The sequence below is a fragment of the Delphinus delphis genome, chromosome 19 (assembly GCF_949987515.2).
Source record: "Delphinus delphis chromosome 19, mDelDel1.2, whole genome shotgun sequence".
Lineage (NCBI taxonomy): Eukaryota > Metazoa > Chordata > Mammalia > Artiodactyla > Delphinidae > Delphinus > Delphinus delphis.
Window position 1 is genome coordinate 56,927,996 of NC_082701.1, and position 20,696 is coordinate 56,948,691.

The window sequence follows — 20,696 nt, forward strand, 5'->3', positions numbered from 1 at the left end:
CTGCGCCGCCAGGGAAGCCCTGTTTTGTAATTTTTATTCAAGTCATTCTGTCTATATTCAGGAGAACTGGAAATAATTTTTTAGATGACAAGGCTACAAGAGAAATGCTGGATTAACAAACTAAATCCAGAAAGACACCTCCCCACCCTTCAAGAGGCTGGGAGACTTTGTGAAGAGCACCACTTTCTTTCCTGGGAAAAATCTACAAAAATTGCTCTCTGGTCCAATGAGCATCATTGTTATGCTGGAAACAAGCCCAAGGACTTACTACAGAGAAAATTGTCTCACAGTGGTGACCAGACACCAGACTGGCTCTTTGGGCCTGTCCCCTGGGAGCTGCGGAGAGTGCCCCCTGTCCTAACAGTGAAAACAGCCCCACGCACAACCTGCTGGGCTCAGGGTTACTCTTTTTTTTTTTTTTTTTTTTTTTGCTGCAAAAAGCTTTACTGTTTCCCTTTGGTCCAAGACTTGGGAGAGGGCTCCAGGTCGGTTAACAAGCTGCCCAGTGGCTGCAGAGAGAGGAGCTCCTCAAAGGCCGCTGGGCTCCAGAGCCTCCTAGTGCTGCTTGAGTCTGAGCCTTTGGAAGAGATACTGGCTTAGCCCAGCCTGGGGACCAGCCAGCCTGTGGAGGTTAGTCAGGTGGTCGCCCACCTTCTTGTCGAGTTTCACCTGCTCATCTAGGAAGTGGCTCTCCAGGAAGTCGCAGAGGTGGAGATCTGCGCGGGTGGGACCCAGGCCATGTAGATCCAAAAGGTCCTGGTTTGGGTTCTCCATGAGAATGGTGGCTTCCATTGCATCCTGGGTGTTACCCCACTCATCTCGAGATGGCTTCTGCACGTCCTGGACGAGGGCGAGGCAGCCGCACTGGTTTTGCATTTTCAAGACACGCTCTATGCCCTCACACTTCTCCTTGGCCAATTCGCAGAAAAAGTGGCCTATGCCCGCCAGAGGCACCTCATCGCGGTCGAAATAGAAGCCCAGAGAGAGGTAGGTGTAGGAGGCCCGCGGATGCAGGTTGACCAGGCGGTTGACAGTGGCTTCTATCTCGATGGAATAATTCTGACAAATCTGGGAGCTCATGGTTGATTCGGTAATAAGGAGTTAAGCTCAGAAATGGTGTTGGTTGGTCCCAGTGGCCAAGGATAGCTTGAGTGGCTGATTCTGAAGATTGCGACTGGAAAAAATGTTGGGGGGTGGTCGGAAGCTGGAGCAAGGGGCGTCCCTGTGTCTGTTCCATCCAAACACTGTTGAAGAAAGAGACAGATCTGCGGGGACCACCGAGCGCACAACTCAGGGTTACTCTTTATGAAGGGACTTGAGTAAGTGTGCCTCCCGGCTTTCAGTAAACCGTTTGAAAGGTTCTTTTTCCTTTATTTGAAAAGTCTAACACAGATGTTTTACGAAGTGGGCTGTCTACCCAGAATAATGAAGAAAAGTTTCTTAATTAGTCTTTGGGGATAAACAGTCACGATGGGGTCCTTCAAGAGAGAAAACTGAAATTAATGAACAATTATTTAAGATTGTCACTGGGTCGTGAGAAATTGCCAAACATGTCAATTATATCAAGTGAAAACGAGATAAGGTAAGAAGCATATGTTTTAAATGTTATTGATGACCTTGCTTCCAGTAAAGCCAGGAGAGTAGACATATAAGTTTTCCTTTGGTATAAACTAGACAGGATGTTTAACACCCCTACTTTCCAATTTTTCAATGTTTTCAAGTAGTTTAACGTTACAGGGAAAGCGAAACATTAAAAAATGTATAAAAGCACGTCCAGGGGAGCGCTTGTTTCCCCTCCCACTTCCAGCTCATATTGGGCTCGAAGGGATCAAGATTCTGTCCGTTCCTTCACCCCCGTCTGCGTTTCTTTCTCTGAATTTTATAGAATACTCTCTCACATGGGCTTCCCTGGTGGCGCAGTGGTTGAGAGTCCGCCTGCCGATGCAGGGGACACGGGTTCGTGCCCCGGTCCGGGAAGATCCCACATGCCGCGGAGCGGCTGGGCCCGTGAGCCATGGCCGCTGAGCCTGCGCGTCCGGAGCCTGTGCTCCGCAACGGGAGAGGCCACAACAGTGAGAGGCCCGCGTACCGCAAAAAAAAAAAAAAAAAAAAAAAAACCACAAAACTCCCTCACGTTATGAGTACGACGTTCAAACGCCTCAGTGAGCGCTATTATTGTAAAATAGGTCCTGGTACCATGAGAAAGTAAAGAACGAAATACACAGGGGAATTCTAGAAAAACGAAAGCTTCTGCATAAGAAGCCCGGAAGCGCATTCTAAGCTTTTTCCTCCTGGTGCACCAGACGCCGCATCCGCGGCCGGAACACGCATGCGCTCCAGGAGGGTCGGAAAGGGCGGGGTTCGCCCGCCCTCTTGTGGCCAGAGGCGGGCAGCGCACAGAGGCCGGCCGCCTGCTGAATCACTGGAATTGAATTTTCAGTTTCATCTAAATTACCTAAATTTGTGGGCGTACATTGTTCATTGCACTCTCTTATAATACTTTTCATTTATGTAAAGTCCTCAGCAATGTCTCCACTTTCCATTCTAATTTGATTATATTGCGGTTTTCCTCTGTCTTGGTCAGTAAAAGTAAAGGTTAACCTCAACCTCCGGATCAACCAAGCCTTTATCCCACTGGATTGTATACACTGAGCACCACCCTGTCGAGACGCCTTGTTGTCCTCATCGCTCTCAGAAGGTAAAGCACTCCCTCCACTCTCCCACCCCCCTTCCACTCTGGCCTCACTGCTCACTGAGGACGACTTGTCTCTGAGGTTCAGTAAGCAGAGTTCTGCAATGAACCCCTACCGTCGGCCCCACAGAGCTTCTCAGTGACGCTGGTGAACCCTCCTACCAGCACATTCTGTATCTCAACGGAGGGTCTTCCCGGCCTTCCAAAGAAGCAGAGCTTGTACATTTTCCAGCCCTACATCCTCTGCTTGCTCTGGATTGCCCACTTCTCTGAGCCTAGCAATTCTGGCATCTCTGCTCAGCAAAGAGCCATCTATTTCTCCAAGCCACCAAAAGCCCTTCTTGCAGTGTGTTAGCACCACCTCCTGGCATCCTCAGCAGAGCGTGTAAACACTTATCACAGAAGTGTGCTCCTTTCCAATACACTCTCCAGCACTCAGTTATGTGTTCTACACTCCGTGGTCCAGCATCCTCGGGATCCAGACCCATACTCTCCTGGTTCCTACAGACACAGATTGGCCAGGCCCACGGCAACTGAACCTTCCTCCCTTATCAAACCCAGCGTTTCCCTGGTCGACTTTTGTAGTGACTGGACCCTAGTAATTGGTCTAGTTATCAGGAGGGGAGGAAAGAGTAGACTGCACCGGTTTTACCACAAAGTGGAGGCCTTAGTCTGCATCATCTTCAAACAAGACTGGGAGGCGTGGGTCACATTTGCAGGCCCAGAGGGACTGGTGTTTCAAGGTGTTTGCCCACATCAACCTGAATGTCCCCATCCCAAGTCTCAGGGTTTCCTCCTTTCCAAACAAGGTCCTGACCTTGACATAGTAAACTTTCTGGGATTGAGAATTCAACTTATCTGCAGTTATGCTACTCTTACATTTTTGCCATCAGGCTTCAAGAAGCCCTCTGATTTTCACACTTTCCCTTTACTCGGTGATTAACCACCCTCCACCTGTCCTTGTCGATGGCTCCCAGTAATAGCCACTCAATTCCACAGTCTGGAAAATTGCGACCTCCCCCAAACTCCTAAAGATCTAAGATGCAGCACCCACCAGCAGTTCCCTCCCATCAATATCCCATCCTGGTTCAACACCAGGGACAGTTTTAATGATTGTGTCACTACAGCCTGACATGTGCTATCAGTAGTCCATCAATCACAAGTGATAGGGTCCTCACTGACGGCAAGCTGACGAGTGATCTCTCACCCAAATCCCATCTTAGAGTCTGCTTTCCTAGGATCACGGCTGGTACCGCTTGTCATAGGGTAAGATTCCATGGAAGCAGATTCTGAGATGGAAATCACGTGTAGAGGTGTTATTGCATAGCGTTCTCTAGAAAAATACCTATTAAAAAGTGATACCTGGAGGGAAGAGTGGGCGGAGGAAAAAGTTGAACTGCTGTACAATTGCAACAGAGGCCTCATTTGATTCTACAGGGAACTCAAACTAGGATGGCCCTTTAGAGAGACTGCAAGTTGAGACAAGGGGGCAAGGTCTTTGAACCCCTGCAGCGAGCACCACTGGAAGTGGAGTGCCCCTGGGGAGGACGTGTGACCTGAGAGGGGCAGCCCCCTTCAGCCAGGACAATTCCCAGGGAGGTATTCACACACTGGCAGCTGGAGGAATGGGCGCCCCAGCCCTGAAGGGGGACCCTGGCAGCCCATCACAATGTACCCTATCTGGTGTACTAAAGTTTCCAGGTTCAGTTGTTGATTTCTCTCTGCAGTTATATCAGTTATTGCTTGGTATCTTTTGAGGCATTATTTTTAGAGATATATATTTATGATGGATATATCTTCTCTGTCAAGTTTTATAACTTTTATAGGTAGATGTCATGCTTATCTTTTCCTAATGATTTTTTAAGATTCTATTTTGTCAGACATTAGGATTATGACTTGCATCAGTCAGGGTTCAGCCAGAGAAGCAGAACCAGTAGGTCATACATACTAGGAGGGTTTTTTTTTTTTTTTTTTTTTTTGCAAGGAATTGGCTTACTCGATTGTGGAGGCTGACTAGGCAAGTTCAAAATCGGTAGGGCAGTCTGTCAGGAAGGGCAGGCTAGAAGTTTTGTCCAGAGTTTCTTCTTCATCTAGGAAGCCTCAATTCTGCTTTGAAGGCCTTTCAACTTATTCATTCAGACCCAGCCAACTTATTTCAGATAATCTCCTTTACTTAATTCATCTGAGTTTACGGGCTTTAGCCACACCTACAAAATACCTTTACAACACCACCTAGGTTAGGGTTTGATTAAACAGTGGGAGACTTAGCCTTGCCAAGTTGACACATCAAAGATCATCAAACTACCCAACTTTCTTGTTGTTCAAATTTGTCTGGCGTGGTTAATATTAAGACTCTCTGACACTCCACCCATCATGAGATGGGGTCTACATCAGACTCCACTTGATTCTGCACAGACTTGTGACTGCTTTGACCAAGGGTACAATGGAAATGATGCTTTGTGACTTCCGAGGTTATATCATAGTCAGCTTTGGAGCTTGTCTCTTGTTTACTAGAACACCTGCTCTTGAAGCCCAGAGCTGCCATCTCAGCTGCTGGCTGAGTCCTTCATGCCGAAAAGGCCACGTATAGGCACTCTGGTCATATCCAGGCTGAGCTCATCTTTGAGCCATCTCAGCCAGAAGAGGAGGCATGTGAGTAAAGAAGACATCTTGGAAGTGGACCCTCCCGGCCATCAAATCATCTCAACGGAGGTTCCAGACACAGTGGAGCAGAGAAAAGCCACACCCACTGTTCCCCTTCCAGATTCCTGACCCACAGAATCCAGGAGCATAATAAAATGCTTGTTCTTTAACTCCATTAAAGAGTTTTGCCAACATTATCTAACGTTGGTTTGCCAACACAGCATTAGATAATGGGACCCCCTGAATGTTTTTCTATCCTTTTATTTTCAAGCATTTTATGCTGTGAGTCTTTCATAAACAACGTGACGCTGGATGTTGTTCTTTTTTCCGATCTGACAGTCTCAGAATCAGACTCCTGCGGAGGGACTCGGAGCCTTTACGAGTGAATGGTTATGAGCAGTAAACCCCAAACCAGCACTTCGGGTCTTTCTGCCTTAAGACCCACATCTTCCCTGTCCATCCTTCCTCCGTGAACTCTGCCACCAGGTTTTCTCTGGTTGATTAGCGCGGGGCTCCAACCGCCCCCCGCCCAATCCGCATTCCCTTCCCCCAGATGCTGTAGCTCCCCGACCTCCCTCCCAGTCGTCTACCAGACCTGACTCTGCTCAGGCAAACTTTAAAGTTCCCTCAGAACCTCTGCGGCTAACAAGCAAGTCCCGGCAATGGGCGGAGGAGGTTGCCATGGAGACGGGTCCAGGGTCCGCAGGTCTGGCAGGGAGGGCCGGGCGCGGCTTCCGATTGGCTCCGAGGGTGCGCGGCGTCCTTCCTGCGCACATGCGCAGTGGCGCCGAGGCGAGGTCAGAGTGGAGTCGGGGCGCGGTGGGTTCCGGGCCGGGCTTCCCAGGACCGGCTGCACGGGCGGCTCCAGCCGAGGCGCCGTTCTCTACGGGACGGACGCGGCGGGGCCGAGGCCCCTCCGCAGCGCGGGACCGAGCCCGCCACGCAGGCGCCGCGCCCGCCGCCATTGTTGCCCGGGGCTTCTCGGGCCGCTCGGCTGCGCGTCCCCGGTCCGGCCACAGGTCAGGATGCGGGCGGCCTGCGGGGTCGGGGCTGCGGGGCAGGGGCTGCAGGGCAGTCCCCGCGCAGCGGCCCGCGAGCCTCAGACTGCGGAGTTAGGGGGACCTCGCGGGGGTGGGGAAGCGAGGAGTGCCTCTGCCCTGTAGGCCTGGTGCGCAGCCGGCTTTGGGGGACACGACGGGTTGAGGGGGCTCAGAGCTGGAGCCCGTGGACAAGTGGTGTCGGTTCTGCTCCAGGTCAGGCCTGCAGTGAGGTTTTCTGCGGGAATCCTGGTTTCAAATGTATTCCTTAGGAATTGTGTCCTGTAGAAGCTCTTCACGGGCTTCAGGTTACACCAGTCTGCTTCTTTCCCGTGCCCAGCCCTCTGGTAGTGCAGGGCTGGAACAGTCTGGCATTGATACGCAGAGCGGGTAAACGGCTCGCCCTTTTTCCCTGACCGTTCCCTTGGGAACCTTGAGCTCTTTAAGGAGAAGTTCTCCTCCCAGTTTTTTCTAAATAACAGATTTGCTGTGTTTTAGAGGCACTTCAGTCATTAGTTTCTGTACCATCAGTGACTATAATACTGAAGCTTTTGTTTTTCTGTAAAAAATGTTTGTTTCAACAAGTTAGAAGTTTGATCTGTCTTTTTGCTTTGCTTCTATCACCAGCCTTTTATGGCAGCCCCAACCCGTGCCCAGGGCACGTTGCATCTATTTTACAAGTCTTAAGGATATCAGGGAGGTAGAGTACGGTAGACTCTCAGTGTTTATTTGTACACTGTGGGTCGCCTGCCTATTACTGTTTGTGCGTATGGCAGAGCCCACCAGGAATACTTGACCTTGTGTCTGTTCTTGTGTTTCAGGGTCTCTTAGCCATCCCTACAAGTTCTGGGCTCAGAGTTTGTAAGGAAGACTGCTAACTCTACCTTGCCTCTGTCCTGTCCCTGGCCGCAGCAGCCCTTGGTAAATGCCTTTGTGGTTCTAGCATGCGACTTCAAGCATTCGGCTCACTCCTGGAGAAATAAAGGCTGTTGCCGGGTTGACTCTCCTGTGTGTAGCCATGTTCTCCCCGAGCAAGAGGACGACCAGTTCGTCACGTGCCCAAGTCCTTCTAATGTGGAAGCCGGACAAGGCTCAGAGTGGACCCCGCAGTGCTGAGAAGGAAACGCTCGCCTCAAGACTCCTGCGTGACACTGAGACCTGTCGGCAGAATTTTAGGAATTTTCCATACCCAGACCTGGCTGGTCCTCGAAAGGCATTGAATCAGCTCCGAGAGCTCTGCCTTAAGTGGCTGAGACCCGAGATTCACTCAAAGGAACAAATCCTGGAGCTGCTGGTCCTGGAGCAATTCCTGAGCATCCTGCCTGGGGAGGTTAGGACTTGGGTGAAGTCCCAGTACCCGAAGAGCAGCGAGGAAGTGGTGACTCTGGTGGAGGATTTGACTCAGATTCTAGAGGAAGAAGGTAAGACTTGTAAGGGCAGAGAGAGGAGGAGTCCTGGGTGGTCCGAGAAGACAGCCATCACGTCAGAGAGCAGCCCTTTGAGGTGATTAGGAAAACGGAGGTCAGGGAGTGAGTGAGAACAGGCTTCACTGAGCCCCGTCCCACCTGGCATTCCTCTTCCAACTGCTCGGAACCCAACACACGTTCTGTAAACCCAGAGGACGTATCATAAACAGTGGCCAGACACAACCAAATTACCCCTGTGTGCGCCCTCAGGAAGTTTCCCTGCAGAGGTTTGAACCATTCTACCAATAAATCATTTGCTTTGTGAATTGGGTTTTATGGTAACATACTTCCAAATATGTAGAGAAGTGTCCAGAGAATATTTCTTTACTAAGTAAAAAGACAGCTCACAAAATTTCTATCATGCAAGGGTTTAGTAGAAAACTGAATTTGGTACATATTCTGAAGCATCCCAGAGCAGACTTCGTTTTTGAAGCCTGCTCAAAACAGGACAAGTTTCAGGATAAGTCATTGCCCCTTCTCTCTGGTTCTGTGAAGCAGGGGCTTTGTTTTTGGTTTCCTTCTGATTCCTTGCTTTAAGAAAATGTAGGCTTCTCTGGGTGAAGAGTTTCCTAGGCTATTCAAACAGGGCTGATCTCCACCACGGTCTCTTTCTCTTCGCTAGCTGTTCCTCAGAGCTCCACCCTTTCCCAGGAGACCCCAGAGGAAGACCCCAAAGGAAGACAAGCTTTCCAGGCAGGGTGGCTCAATGACTTCGTGACCAAAGTGAGTGTCAGTTTCTTCTGTGATTTTAAAATGCCTTCCTAGTGTGTGAGGACATTTTCTAACCTGGCCCTCTACCTTCTGTGACCCCAGAAGTCCTGTGAAGGACCTAAGCCTCAGGTTTTCTCCTTAAGTCACCGTGGCCTGTTAAGGTAGGTGAATGCTTTGTATAGGAAATGGGATCCATTGCTTCCCGTGATATCCCTTTCCTCACTTTTTTACTTTAAAGCAGTGGTAGTGCATAGAGGTTAAGGATTCACCTCCACAGCCACATGGATCTAGATTTGCTTCCTGGTTCTGCCACTGAACCTGTGATTTGGGGCAAGACACTTAACCACTCATAGCCTGAGTTACTAAGCTCTAATGAATATTCCTCTTAGATTGTGACAATTAAATATTATGAGACCTGTTAGCCTGGATTACAGTAAGTGATCAAGAAGATCACAGGAAGATTAGACAATAGTTATTATTTTTCTTTGTTAACAAGTAATTAAAGGCCATGTATTGTTTGATGTTACTGTTTATTATGAGTCTGTGTTATTTTAAGGAAGAGCAGCTCAGGCCATCTTAAGAGAAAGGTTTACTGTAAAATACACTGTAAAATATACATGGTCTGAAATTGGTAACCAGAGTAAATTATTATTTGTAGATAATATGAATGTTTACAAAAAGAACCTAAGAAAATCAAGGGAAAAACTGTTAGAAACAATAATAGAGGATTTGAGTAAAGTGACCACGACAGAAAATGGCATAAAAAATTAATCACTTTCTTAAATATACATAAAAATCAGATAGATGCAAAAATGAAATAAAAGGTTCCATTCACAGTATTACCCCCACATTTAAAATAACTACGACTAAGCATAGTATAAGCTTTGCAGTCCTGTGTTATTCTGTAGACATGAAAGAAGCCTTGAATACTGTAAGACTGCCAGCTCTCCCTAAATTATACACTTACATGTGATTTGAAAAATCCCAGTACAATTTTTTAAAGAAACTTACAGAGTTTATTTGAAAAACATGTGGGAGTAAGCAAGAATTTTTTTTTTTAAACAAAGGAAGGAAGAGCAGAGGGATGCTAACTTTACCAGACTGTGAAATGTATCTACAGGTACAGTAGTTCAGTGTGGTTATTGGTACCAGTTTTATTTTAGAAAGGAAGAAGGGGGACTTCCCTGGTGGTCCAGTGAATAAGAATCTGCCTTCCAATGCAGGGGACACGGTTTCCATCCCTGGTTGGGGAACTAAGATCCCACATGCTGTGGGGCAGCTAAGCCCACATACCACAACTACAGAGCCCACGCACTCTGGAGCCCAAACACCACAACCAGAGAGTCCACATGTCGCAACTACTGAGTCTGTGTGCCACAACTAGAGAGAAGCCCGCACGCCACAACGAAGAACCCACGCACTGCAACAAAAGATCTGCATGCCACAACTAAGACCCAGCACAGCCAAAAGTAGAGAGATAGAGAAATAGAGAGATAGATGATAGATAGATAGATAGATAGATAGGAGGGAAGAAGGAAGGGCTCTGCATTCCATCATAGAGCACAGAAAATATCTTAAAATGTCAAACTGTAACACATTTAATTTATTTGTAAGGCAATGCTTGAAAGTCAAACCATTCTCTCTGTGTCATCAATGTTTAAATCCTTGTATTCTTTAAGATGGAGCCACCAACGCATGCACTGAAACTGATGTATTCTACTTTGTTTTCAGACTTCCCCTCAGGCCATTCAGGTCTGCTTATCCATACAATGGGTAAAGGTGTTGACTAGGTAATTTTTAGGGTCCTACCAGCGCTCAAGACCCTGGTTTCCCCCACCACACACACACCTGTGCTGTCGCTGTCCCCTTCCTACTAGTTCCTGAACCAAGTTAAGTCACGTTTGATGTTTCAGGAATCCATGACATTCACAGATGTGGCCGTGGACATCACCCGGGAGGACTGGGAGCTCATGCGTCCTGTGCAGAAGGAACTGTACAAGACTGTGACGCTGCAGAACTACTGGAACATGGTTTCTCTGGGTGAGCGTCGTCCATGCCCGGCCCTCCTCCCTGCATACACACCCGAGTCTTTCTCCCCTCAGCTGTTAAAAATGGTCGGGCCTAGAGGTGAGCGTGCTTGTCCGTTCAGGCACAGAAATGGCAAAGTTCTGCTCCCTTTTCCCAAATGAAAGGTTTCTAAGTGAAAGGTCATCAGAAGGTACGACGCACAGCCTCCGAGGGCCACCACCCGACGCCGCACCCTGCCCAGTGCCTCCTTCCCCGTGATCTCTAGGTGTGCATCCTCCAGCGTGCAGGAAATTTTTGTCCCAGCTCCGAAAAGGACAGTGACCTCATTCATGAGGTCATGTCCGTGAACCATTCTTTTCCCGTAGAGATCTGTCCTCATGGGTAAGAAGTCAGGTAGGAAAACTTGAACAACTGTTTATCTCCAGGTAAAACTCACTCTGTTCCTCCCGAACAGGACTTACAGTGTACAGACCAACCGTGATTCCCATATTGGAAGAACCATGGATGGTGATAAAAGAAATTTTAGAAGGCCCTAGTCCAGGTGAGAGAACCACCAGCCGATGAGATTCTTTGTGCTTAAGAGCCTGTACTGTCCTAAGTATGGTGAGATGTGTTTTCGCATGTGGCCAAGTCACTTGGCACAAAGACATCCCAGCCTGTTGAGAACACTGGGCTGCTTGGCGTTGCTTCCTTACAGAGGCTGTCTTCGGAAGAGATTTTCTAGGTGTCATTTTTACACGCTGCCAACCCAGCCCCAACCCCCCTCTTATTTTGTGCTTCTCCATGACCCCTGGGTTCCCTCCGTTAGAGTTTTGTCTGGGGCTTTCCGTGTGTTTCCTCCCTCTATTTTTAAGCATGCATGAATGTCCCCTAAAATCTTAAATTTCAAACCTTCTCAACTTCTTTTTGAGTTTCTTTTATTCTGTTTATTGACAAAACCCTGTAGCCCCCTGCCTCCACTCTCCTCATTCCTTTCTTTTTTATGTTCTAATTATTGAAAAAGATAACATGTTTGCAAGATCAAAAATTGTAAAAATATATAAAGCCAGATCTATGCAGACAGAAGTCCCCACCTGTTTGCCGCATTCACCTGGTTCCTGCATCTGTGTTGTCACCTGTGGCTCGACACCTAGAGGTCACGTGACTGTTCTATTCCCTGATGACCTTCCAGTGAGGGTTCTTAGCATCCGCTGTGGATCCTTGCTTTATTACATTGCTGGTTGCAAAATGGTGATTTTCTAATTCCACCATCTCTTCTAAATGATTAATCTGTAAGGAATACCTATCCCTCCCACCCCGTTTTTATGTGTGTATGTCACTATGGACTAGTGGAATTTTAAAAAATTCAATGTATTGTGAGTCCGTTAATTCCAGTGGTGGGGGGGGGGGTATTTGTTTTTGTTGCTCAATTGTCCCAAATTTCAGCGATGGGAGCCTTTCAGATCAAGTCCTTCTGAGACGTCCCCATTAGTCTTTGAGCATTTCCTTGCTTTCTGGCAGAGAATGGTCTGTGGGCTCACTTCATGCCTACCTTAGACCTGGAATTTCTCTAAGGAACAGTGGTTCATCTTAGTGGGGATTAGTGATGAGAGGCCAGGATCTGGGCAGTGAGTGCGCTCACTACTCTGGGTACCATTGCTTCTAGATCTGTTCAGTAGATAGAGCTGTGAAGTGTGTGTGTGTGTGTGTGTGTGTGTGTTTGTAGGGTTTTTTTTTTTTTTTTTTTTTCCTGTGGTACGCAGGCCTCTCACTGTTGTGGCCTCTCCCATTGCGGAGCACAGGCTCCGGACGCGCAGGCTCAGTGGCCATGGCTGACGGGCCCAGCCGCTCCGTGGCATGTGGGACCTTCCCGGACCGGGGCACGAACCCATGTCCCCTGCATCGGCAGGCGGACTCCCAACCACTGTGCCACCAGGGAAGCCCTGTTTGTAGGTTTTTTGAATCCTGAGTTCATACTGGTGACTTGAATTCAAATCTAGCACCACAAGGGCAGTCTATCTTGTACCTCCCCATATCTGTTTTCTACTTCCTTTTCCACAGAATGAGTCATCTGGTTCCCAATATCAGTATATCTGCTCATTTGCTTTGTCATATAGTCACACAAAAATGGTTTCAGAAGTATATCATTATCTCTCAGATAACAGACTGCTCAGGTAACGTTCAAAATTCCTTCATGTCCTTAGAATATATTCCACTAAAGATATAGAGGATACTGGGTTCAGAGTTAACTTGAATTCTTCCTTTCTGGTTATCTTAACAGTTTGATACACAGTTAAACTTGTTTGATTACATTTGTATTCAAGTTTAGTATTTTCTTGTTTCTTTATTTAATTTTACATTTTTGAGTATGTAAAAACATTAACGCAGTTCAAAAGTCAAAACTATAGAAAGGTGTACACTCCCATCCCTTCTGCTTTGTTCCCGTCCACTTCCTGTAGGTTACAGGGCTCACTTATCTCTCTTTTATCCTTCCTGTCTTTCTCTTTGAAGAGATAAATCATAAATATAGTCTTATCTCTCCTTTTGTATACAAAAGAAGTACACTGTACTCTTTTGCATTTTGCTTCCCTATTCCCTTTTTTTTTGTTTTTTTTAATTTCAGCCGCTGCCTTCTAGTATGTCTACCAGTATTGATGCTGGAATCTAGCATTAACAGCAAATTAAACAATAATGACAATATAATACTCTACTTTAGAGTGAATTGCTTAACTTTTTTAAAAGGTTAACTTTATCTGGTCATCTGGTATTTTGAGGGTCCTACTACTTGAAAAGCTAGTTCTTCTCATAATTTATGGCCTATTTGCTTTAGTTGGCAGAATGACCCAAAATATACAGTGAATTCTTTAGGGAAAGAGTTCAGCACACTCTCAACACTGAGAAAACCCATGGCAAGATGGAGCTAGGCCTTTGCTGGAGTCAGGACCATCTTCTGGGAGGTGCTGCCCATCTGGGACCACTTGAGGTTTTTTGGTGATTCAGGTTGAATTAAGGCTGTAAACCCACAAGAGGGGCAATTTATGATTATGTATTTTGGGGGGAGATTTTGCTCCCACCAAAGAGCATAAAACTGAGAAAGGCAAGGTCCTCTTTTCCTTCTGTAGAGGTGAGGTGTTTGGGTTTTGTTTGTTTTTCTAGCCTGTCCTTATACAGGGTGTAGCACAGAGTGTGCAGACTCCTGCCAGCTGCCCCAGGTTGGCTGCAGGCTTTGTCTTCTGGCCCCCGAGCCCCTTGCACCCTCAAGGGGAAGCTGAAGGTCGTCAGCAGGATGGAGGAGTGTCTCAGGAAGCCAGCTTCAACTTTTTCTGACTTCTGGTCTTCCTGCTCTCACTTGATTTTTGGCTTTGAGGATTTCACTTTCTTATCAGGTCAGAGACGTATAAGTTGAACCTTTGGTTAGGGCATCTCATCAGTCATACCTGAGGGAATGGAAACTTTGATGATTCACAAATCGAGCAGTAGTGTTGGCTTTCGATGGCCGTTCTTGTCTCAGAACTTTATGGTCTTTACATCATACAGGACCCAGCCATTCTTTCAGGTTCAGCCCAAACCAGATCTGTGCTAAAAGTGTTGCTTCATTACCTGGTCAACACAGATCTCTTCTGCTAGAAATATTACACCACTGTTTGATATTTAACACTTCTAATCGGTCCTTTCCAGTTAGTTATATACACGTATTTAAGCCCTGCTTAATGATCTTAATTTCTGAATTACCAGTAAACTGACTGGTTTAAAAATGTGTGCTTTTCTGAAGGAAATGTAAAAGAAGCATAAGCCATTTCCAGAGTTTGCATCTGAGTTGGAAATACAAGAAACACACCAAACTGTGAAATAATAATATAAAGCCAAGTTCTGCCATGGGCCCAATATTTTATTAGGTTGGACCATATGAAACTGGTGATATTCAGCCATATTGACCTACAAAAAAGGCAGTTTCATATGATGCAACCTAATCTGTACTTTAGGATTCTAAGAAGGAGGAGAGAAACATGAGCTGGGCCATAAGCATCTTTTTCAGTAGGTGGAGAAGGTGTCATAAGAGAAGCCTGGAGTCTGGAATTAGTGGCACCTTTAGAAGATTATAAGGACATAGTTCTAAGTTATGTGGATAACTTTGAACTTTAAGCTGAATATGAGTTGTGATAGAGGAGGGAGTACAGTAGAAAAGGATAGATTATTTGGGGTCTCAGTACTGAGTGGAGGTATTTTAACTTTTCTTTCTTTAACTTTTGTCCTTTAAGCCGCTGATCCTGAAACTTAAGTGTGATTCAAACCTCCTGGAGGGCTCAGCCCCACCCCCATTTTCTGACTCAGTATGTCTGGGAGGGGCCCAGTCACTTGACATATTTCAGGTGACGGTGATGCTCACGCCACTGGTCTGGGGATTGTACCCCTGAGAACCATGGCTTCAGGCTGTAAGAGTTACTAGACGTATTAAAACACGGAACACACACCGTGAAACTGCCTCCAGAATATTACGTACAGTGTGCAGGGTAGATTGGAAGGAGTGGTGACAGTCAGCCTGCTTTATGACCCATTATGTAAATTACAGCTTATATGATTATAAATGTTTGTGTAATAAAATTCATCCCAGGTTGTCCCACAGTTTATCGTCTGTTTTTACTTCTTAGCTCTGTCGCCTGACCTAACCTATTCTATTAACTCCACACTCGTGTTGAATAGGGAGGAGCCTCTCCTTCTTCAACAATTTACTCCTGTTTCCTGCCCTCTTATTCTCCTTTCCCAAGCATTAAGGACCATGTTATGAGGTTGTCAGAGCCATAGTCTTTTTAGGCATTTTATTTATGTTCATTATTTTGTTTCTGCTTTGGCAGTTTCCTTTCTCCAAATAGAGGAAGACTTTTTATGTACTTTTTAAATTTCAGAATGGGAAACAGAAGCCCAAGAGTGTACTTCGGTGGAAAATGTTTCTAAACTCACAAAGGATGGAACCAAGACCATCAAGCTGGAAGAACCCTATGACTATGATGACAGATTGGAGGGGCAAGCAACAGAGGCCTTCAGGAGAATTCCCACCAATGAGAGAGATTTCAGTTTGAAGTCAGTCCTTTCAGAAGAAGATGATTGTGCAGAAGACTATAAATATGATATATATAGAAGTAATTTTGAAAAGCATTCAAACCTAATGATACAGTTTGATACCCAACCAGATGATAAAACTTCTGTGTACGACGAAAGCAAGGCCACCTTCAGTCACGTCTCTTATGGTATTGTACACAGGAAGATATACCCCGGAGAGAAGCCTTATAAGTGTAATGTGTGTGGGAAGAAGTTCAGAAAGTACCCATCCCTCATCAAACACCAAAGTAGCCATGCCAAAGAGAAGTCTTATGAATGTGAAGAATGTGGGAAAGAGTTTAGACACGTCTCATCCCTCATTGCACATCAGAGGATGCACACTGGAGAGAAGCCCTACGAATGCCACCAGTGCGGGAAAGCCTTCAGCCAACGCGCACACCTCACCATCCACCAGCGGATCCACACGGGAGAGAAACCCTACAAGTGCGACGACTGTGGGAAAGACTTCAGCCAGCGCGCACACCTCACCATCCACCAGAGGACACACACGGGAGAGAAACCCTACAAGTGCTTGGAGTGTGGCAAAACCTTCAGCCACAGTTCATCGCTGATTAATCACCAGAGAGTTCATACTGGAGAAAAACCTTACATATGCAACGAGTGTGGGAAAACGTTCAGCCAGAGCACACACCTCCTTCAGCATCAAAAGATACACACAGGAAAGAAACCATATAAATGCAATGAGTGTTGGAAAGTGTTCAGTCAGAGCACTTACCTTATCCGACATCAGAGGATTCATTCTGGAGAGAAGTGTTATAAATGCAACGAATGTGGAAAAGCCTTTGCTCACTCCTCCACTCTTATTCAGCATCAGACCACTCACACTGGAGAGAAATCCTATATATGCAATATATGTGGGAAAGCCTTCAGCCAGAGTGCAAACCTTACCCAACATCACAGAACACATACCGGAGAGAAACCCTATAAGTGCAGTGTGTGTGGGAAAGCCTTCAGCCAGAGTGTACACCTTACTCAGCACCAGAGGATTCACAATGGAGAAAAACCCTTTAAATGCAATATATGTGGGAAAGCATATAGACAGGGTGCAAATCTTACTCAGCATCAAAGGATCCATACCGGAGAGAAACCCTATAAATGCAATGAATGTGGGAAAGCGTTTATTTATTCATCATCACTTAATCAGCATCAGAGAACTCATACTGGAGAAAGACCCTATAAGTGTAATGAATGTGACAAAGATTTTAGCCAGAGAACATGCCTTATTCAGCACCAGAGAATTCACACAGGAGAGAAGCCCTATGCATGCCGTATATGTGGTAAAACCTTCACCCAGAGTACAAACCTCATTCAGCATCAGCGTGTTCATACAGGTGCCAAACATCGTAATTAATGCATATGGGAGACTTCATTTAGGTTTTAAAACTTAACCATTTAAAATTCTATTTTGTATTCTGTGTTAGAAACATTATTCAAGAGAAGTGCAATATGGGTTAGATTATCACTCAGCAGAAGTATCAGAATTAGTGATGTGGATATAACCTATTTAAATGTACTGTGAAATTTAAGAAGAAAACATTCACTTCTTAACCTTTATTTGATACGTTTAATTCATTCCAGAAATAAGCCCTAGGAAAGTTAAGAGTACTCAAAATCCTGTAACTCATCAACTCTTACCATGTTTCAAGTACTTCTTAAGGAGGCCTTACGAATGTAACTTGGGAAAGCTTCCATCCAGTAGAGCTTTCACACCAGAGAGTAATCCTGGGGTAACAGAAAAAAAGCTGCTTTCAGGCCTTTAGTTCTTCTCAGCTTTGAAGCCTTAAATATGTAAAGATCCCTTCCCCCTTTTTATTTCCCTTTTCCTATTATACCATAACTGCCATGTGGAGCCAGTAGGTTTGCAAAAAAAAAAAAAAACACAAAGTTGAAAGTATCTTAACAATTTCTATGTGACCACAGTTTAATTACGCTTTAAATACTGAAACATTAAAGAAAGAGAAGCTTAATGAAAGATGATCTGTTAGGAGAAGCTAATGTGTCTATAATCCTTAGACGTGTACAAATTTACAGGCAAAGATTAAACCCCCAAGCTTAATATTTAAGACATATTAGACTTAGTTTCACTAGCTTTTGACAACTGTCATCCAGAAGGAAAAAAATAAGAATACTTTTGTGTGTGTGTGTGGTACGCAGGCCTCTCACTGCTGTGGCCTCTCCCGTTGCGGAGCACAGGCTCCGGACGTGCAGGCTCAGCGGCCATGGCTCACAGGCCCAGCCGCTCCGCGGCATGTGGGATCTTCCCGGACTGGGGCGCGAACCCGTGTGCCCTGAATCAGCAGGTGGACTCTCAACCACTGCGCCACTAGGGAAGCCCAAGAATACTTTTTTTTTTTTCCACCTGACTCCAAAATTCATACCTTAAAGTTCCCCTGTGACTTAACTGTAGAAAGTCTGTTTCTTCCTTTGAAACACGTTTCTTGAGTGCCTGCTGTGCTCAGGGCCCAAACTTCCTAACTGGATTCTTCCAGGGCTTAAATGCCGAAAACCACAGCTGGTTTAAGCAATAGAAAGCTTTCTAAAGTAATGAAAGATAAAGTCAAGGACATGATGTTAACCAGTACGTCCTGGAATGAACCTAAGAAATCTGCTAAAATGGGTTGCCAGATGCAGCCCCATTATCTTAAGGAAGTAATGAAAGCAGCTATTTAAATAGTATGAGGAAAAAACAAGTAGTGGAAAATAGGTTTGAGTTCAGTGCAGAAAGTGGGTTGGGGGAAAAAATTGAAGACGTAAGGGTGAGGAAAGATAATACAGAGGCAACTGTTACAACTGAAGTGTTGCTGGACTTGGTTTACCTAAGAAAATGAATGACTACTTGAATTAAAAAGCAAAATTCAGCCTGTTTATAAGAAGAAACTGAAACTGAAATGACTGATTTCAAAAGGATAATTGAAATTGGTACTCCTTGTATGTGTAAGTAAAATAGGGATTACTCTTAAAATAACAGGGAAAAAAGTTTCATTGGAAAAAGAATTGACGCAGAAACTATCATTGATACAGTAATCATTCAACAATAATAACTGAGTTTGCGGGGTCCCAAACAGCATAAAAGGAAAACTGGTAGAAACGCAAATAGAAACGGGTGAAAATACTATTTACTATCCACAGCATTGCACTCAGAATTTAAGACCATGTCCTGAGAGCTGACCTTCCTCTTGTTCTTGTTTCTTTCTTCAGTGCCTTGCATATGGTAGGTGGTCAAGTTATGTTGGTTGAATTAATGAATAAATAAGTAGTCAAGTTAGACTTGAGTAATAAGGTAGAAGTAACTGATACGGAGTGAAATTGGCAAAATTTAAAATACTTTTTGGTGCATACATGCAAAGAAATATTTAACAAATATTGGTCATTTGTTAGTGACAGGAACTACTTAAAAATGAAGAATGAGAATCCCCAAATCTTAACAATGGGGATATTCCTGAAAAATCATGGGACATCTTTGCAGAGGAAGTTTTCCTGAGCTAGGTGAGGAAAACCTGATACAAATTCTGGTGTCATAAATACCAATTTAAGCATGTGTTGACCATGCAGCTTCATTTGGACGTTGGAAAAACCTGGTTGGCCAGGGGCGGGGTGGGGGGGGGGCAGTGGCTAAGGACCTGGGGTACCAACATCTTCAAGTCTTTCTTGTTGAGTGTTTTCTTCAAGAAGTTGCTTTCCCCTTGTCCTCCTAATAGTTAACCTTGATGTCACGGAATCATCCTTCACAAAGTGCAGATTTTCTCCAGGTTGCATAATACTCAAATTATGCTTATGCCATAGTTATCATGTTAAAAAATAACCATTGTATTTAAGATGCAGTTTTTATAATAGCACTTCATAACTTACACAACGTTGTTTTCTCCTGGAATGAATGTGTGGAATGTTACAGTCCATAGCGCCTTTCTTTGCATTGATTTGTATTTCCTACCTTTGTGTGTTTTATGTAAATAATGCATTTATAAGGTCTTCCACTGAAACACTGAGGCAACTGACGCTCTTATAAAATAACAATAATAATAATAGTGGAGAATCCGAGATCTTTGTGTTTTTCCCACTTTTACAGTTGCCTGATCCACGCTTTGAAGTTTTGTTGTTTTTTTGGTTTGGTTTTTTTTTTTTTTTTTGCGGTACGTGGGCCTCTCACTGTTGCGGCCTCTCCCGCTGCGGAGCACAGGCTCCTGACGCACAGGCCCAGCGGCCATGGCTCGCGGGCCCAGCCGCTCCGCGGCATGTGGGATCCTCCCGGACCGGGGCACAAGACCATGTCCCCTGCCTCGGCAGGCGGACCCTCAACCACTGCGCCACCAGGGAAGCCCTGAAGTTTTTTTTAACAGGCAGTCTTATTTCCAACTTTTTATTATGAAAATGTGCAAATATACAGAAAAGTTAAATAATAATAAAACAAATTGTATATCCACCTAGATGTAAAAATTAACATTTTGCCATATTTTTTACTGAACAATTGGAAAGTAACTTACAGACATTTCACCTCTAAACACTAAGCATGCATCTCATAAAAGCAACCACAGTAACATTATGTACCTCAAAAAATGAACAGCACTGATATCTAGTGCTCAGCCCATGTTTCCATTTTCCCTATTGATCCAGTCTCATTGCAAGCCTTACACATGATTGTCTGTTCCATCTACCTGGAACAGCTTCCCACCTTTGATTTTTTTCTAGGACTTTTTTTTTTCTCTTTAAATAGAGCAGATCAGTTGTAGAATGTCTGACTTTCAGGAGGTACCTGATTGTTTACATGTGGTTTGTTTTTCTTGTTCCTGTAGTTTCTGTAAATTTGCAATTAGGGCCAAAGGCTTGGTGTATTCAGGTTACAAATTTTTGACATTAACACCTCACAGATGTATTTCATATTGCATCACAACAAAAGCCTCATTAATATCTGGTTGACTCACTATCTGTGATGCAGAATTTGATCGCCACATCTTCCCAATGTAAGGTATGTTTTTACTGTTGCAGTTAATAGATAGCCTGTGCACTGACACCAGCAGTGCATGG

General features: G+C 45.1%; 1 protein-coding gene and 1 pseudogene across 2 annotated transcripts; one reads left to right on the forward strand and one right to left on the reverse strand.

Annotated features, from left to right (window-relative positions):
• Positions 1-555: 555 nt before the first annotated feature.
• Positions 556-1,080, reverse strand: LOC132414273 (ferritin light chain pseudogene; annotated as a pseudogene).
• Positions 1,081-7,199: 6,119 nt separating this feature from the next.
• On the forward strand, positions 7,200-19,290 carry ZNF287 (zinc finger protein 287). 2 transcript variants are annotated; one of them, XM_059997640.2, is made up of 5 exons: positions 7,200-7,793; positions 8,461-8,561; positions 10,463-10,589; positions 11,032-11,118; positions 15,461-19,290. In XM_059997640.2, the coding sequence occupies exons 1-5, from the start codon at positions 7,391-7,393 to the stop codon at positions 17,023-17,025; spliced, it is 2,283 nt and encodes a 760-aa protein (XP_059853623.1). In that variant the 5' UTR covers positions 7,200-7,390; the 3' UTR covers positions 17,026-19,290. The 2 variants fall into 2 exon arrangements, with proteins under 2 accessions (XP_059853623.1, XP_059853624.1); XM_059997641.2 differs by lacking the exon at positions 15,461-19,290 and adding an exon at positions 14,816-15,074.
• Positions 19,291-20,696: the final 1,406 nt, after the last annotated feature.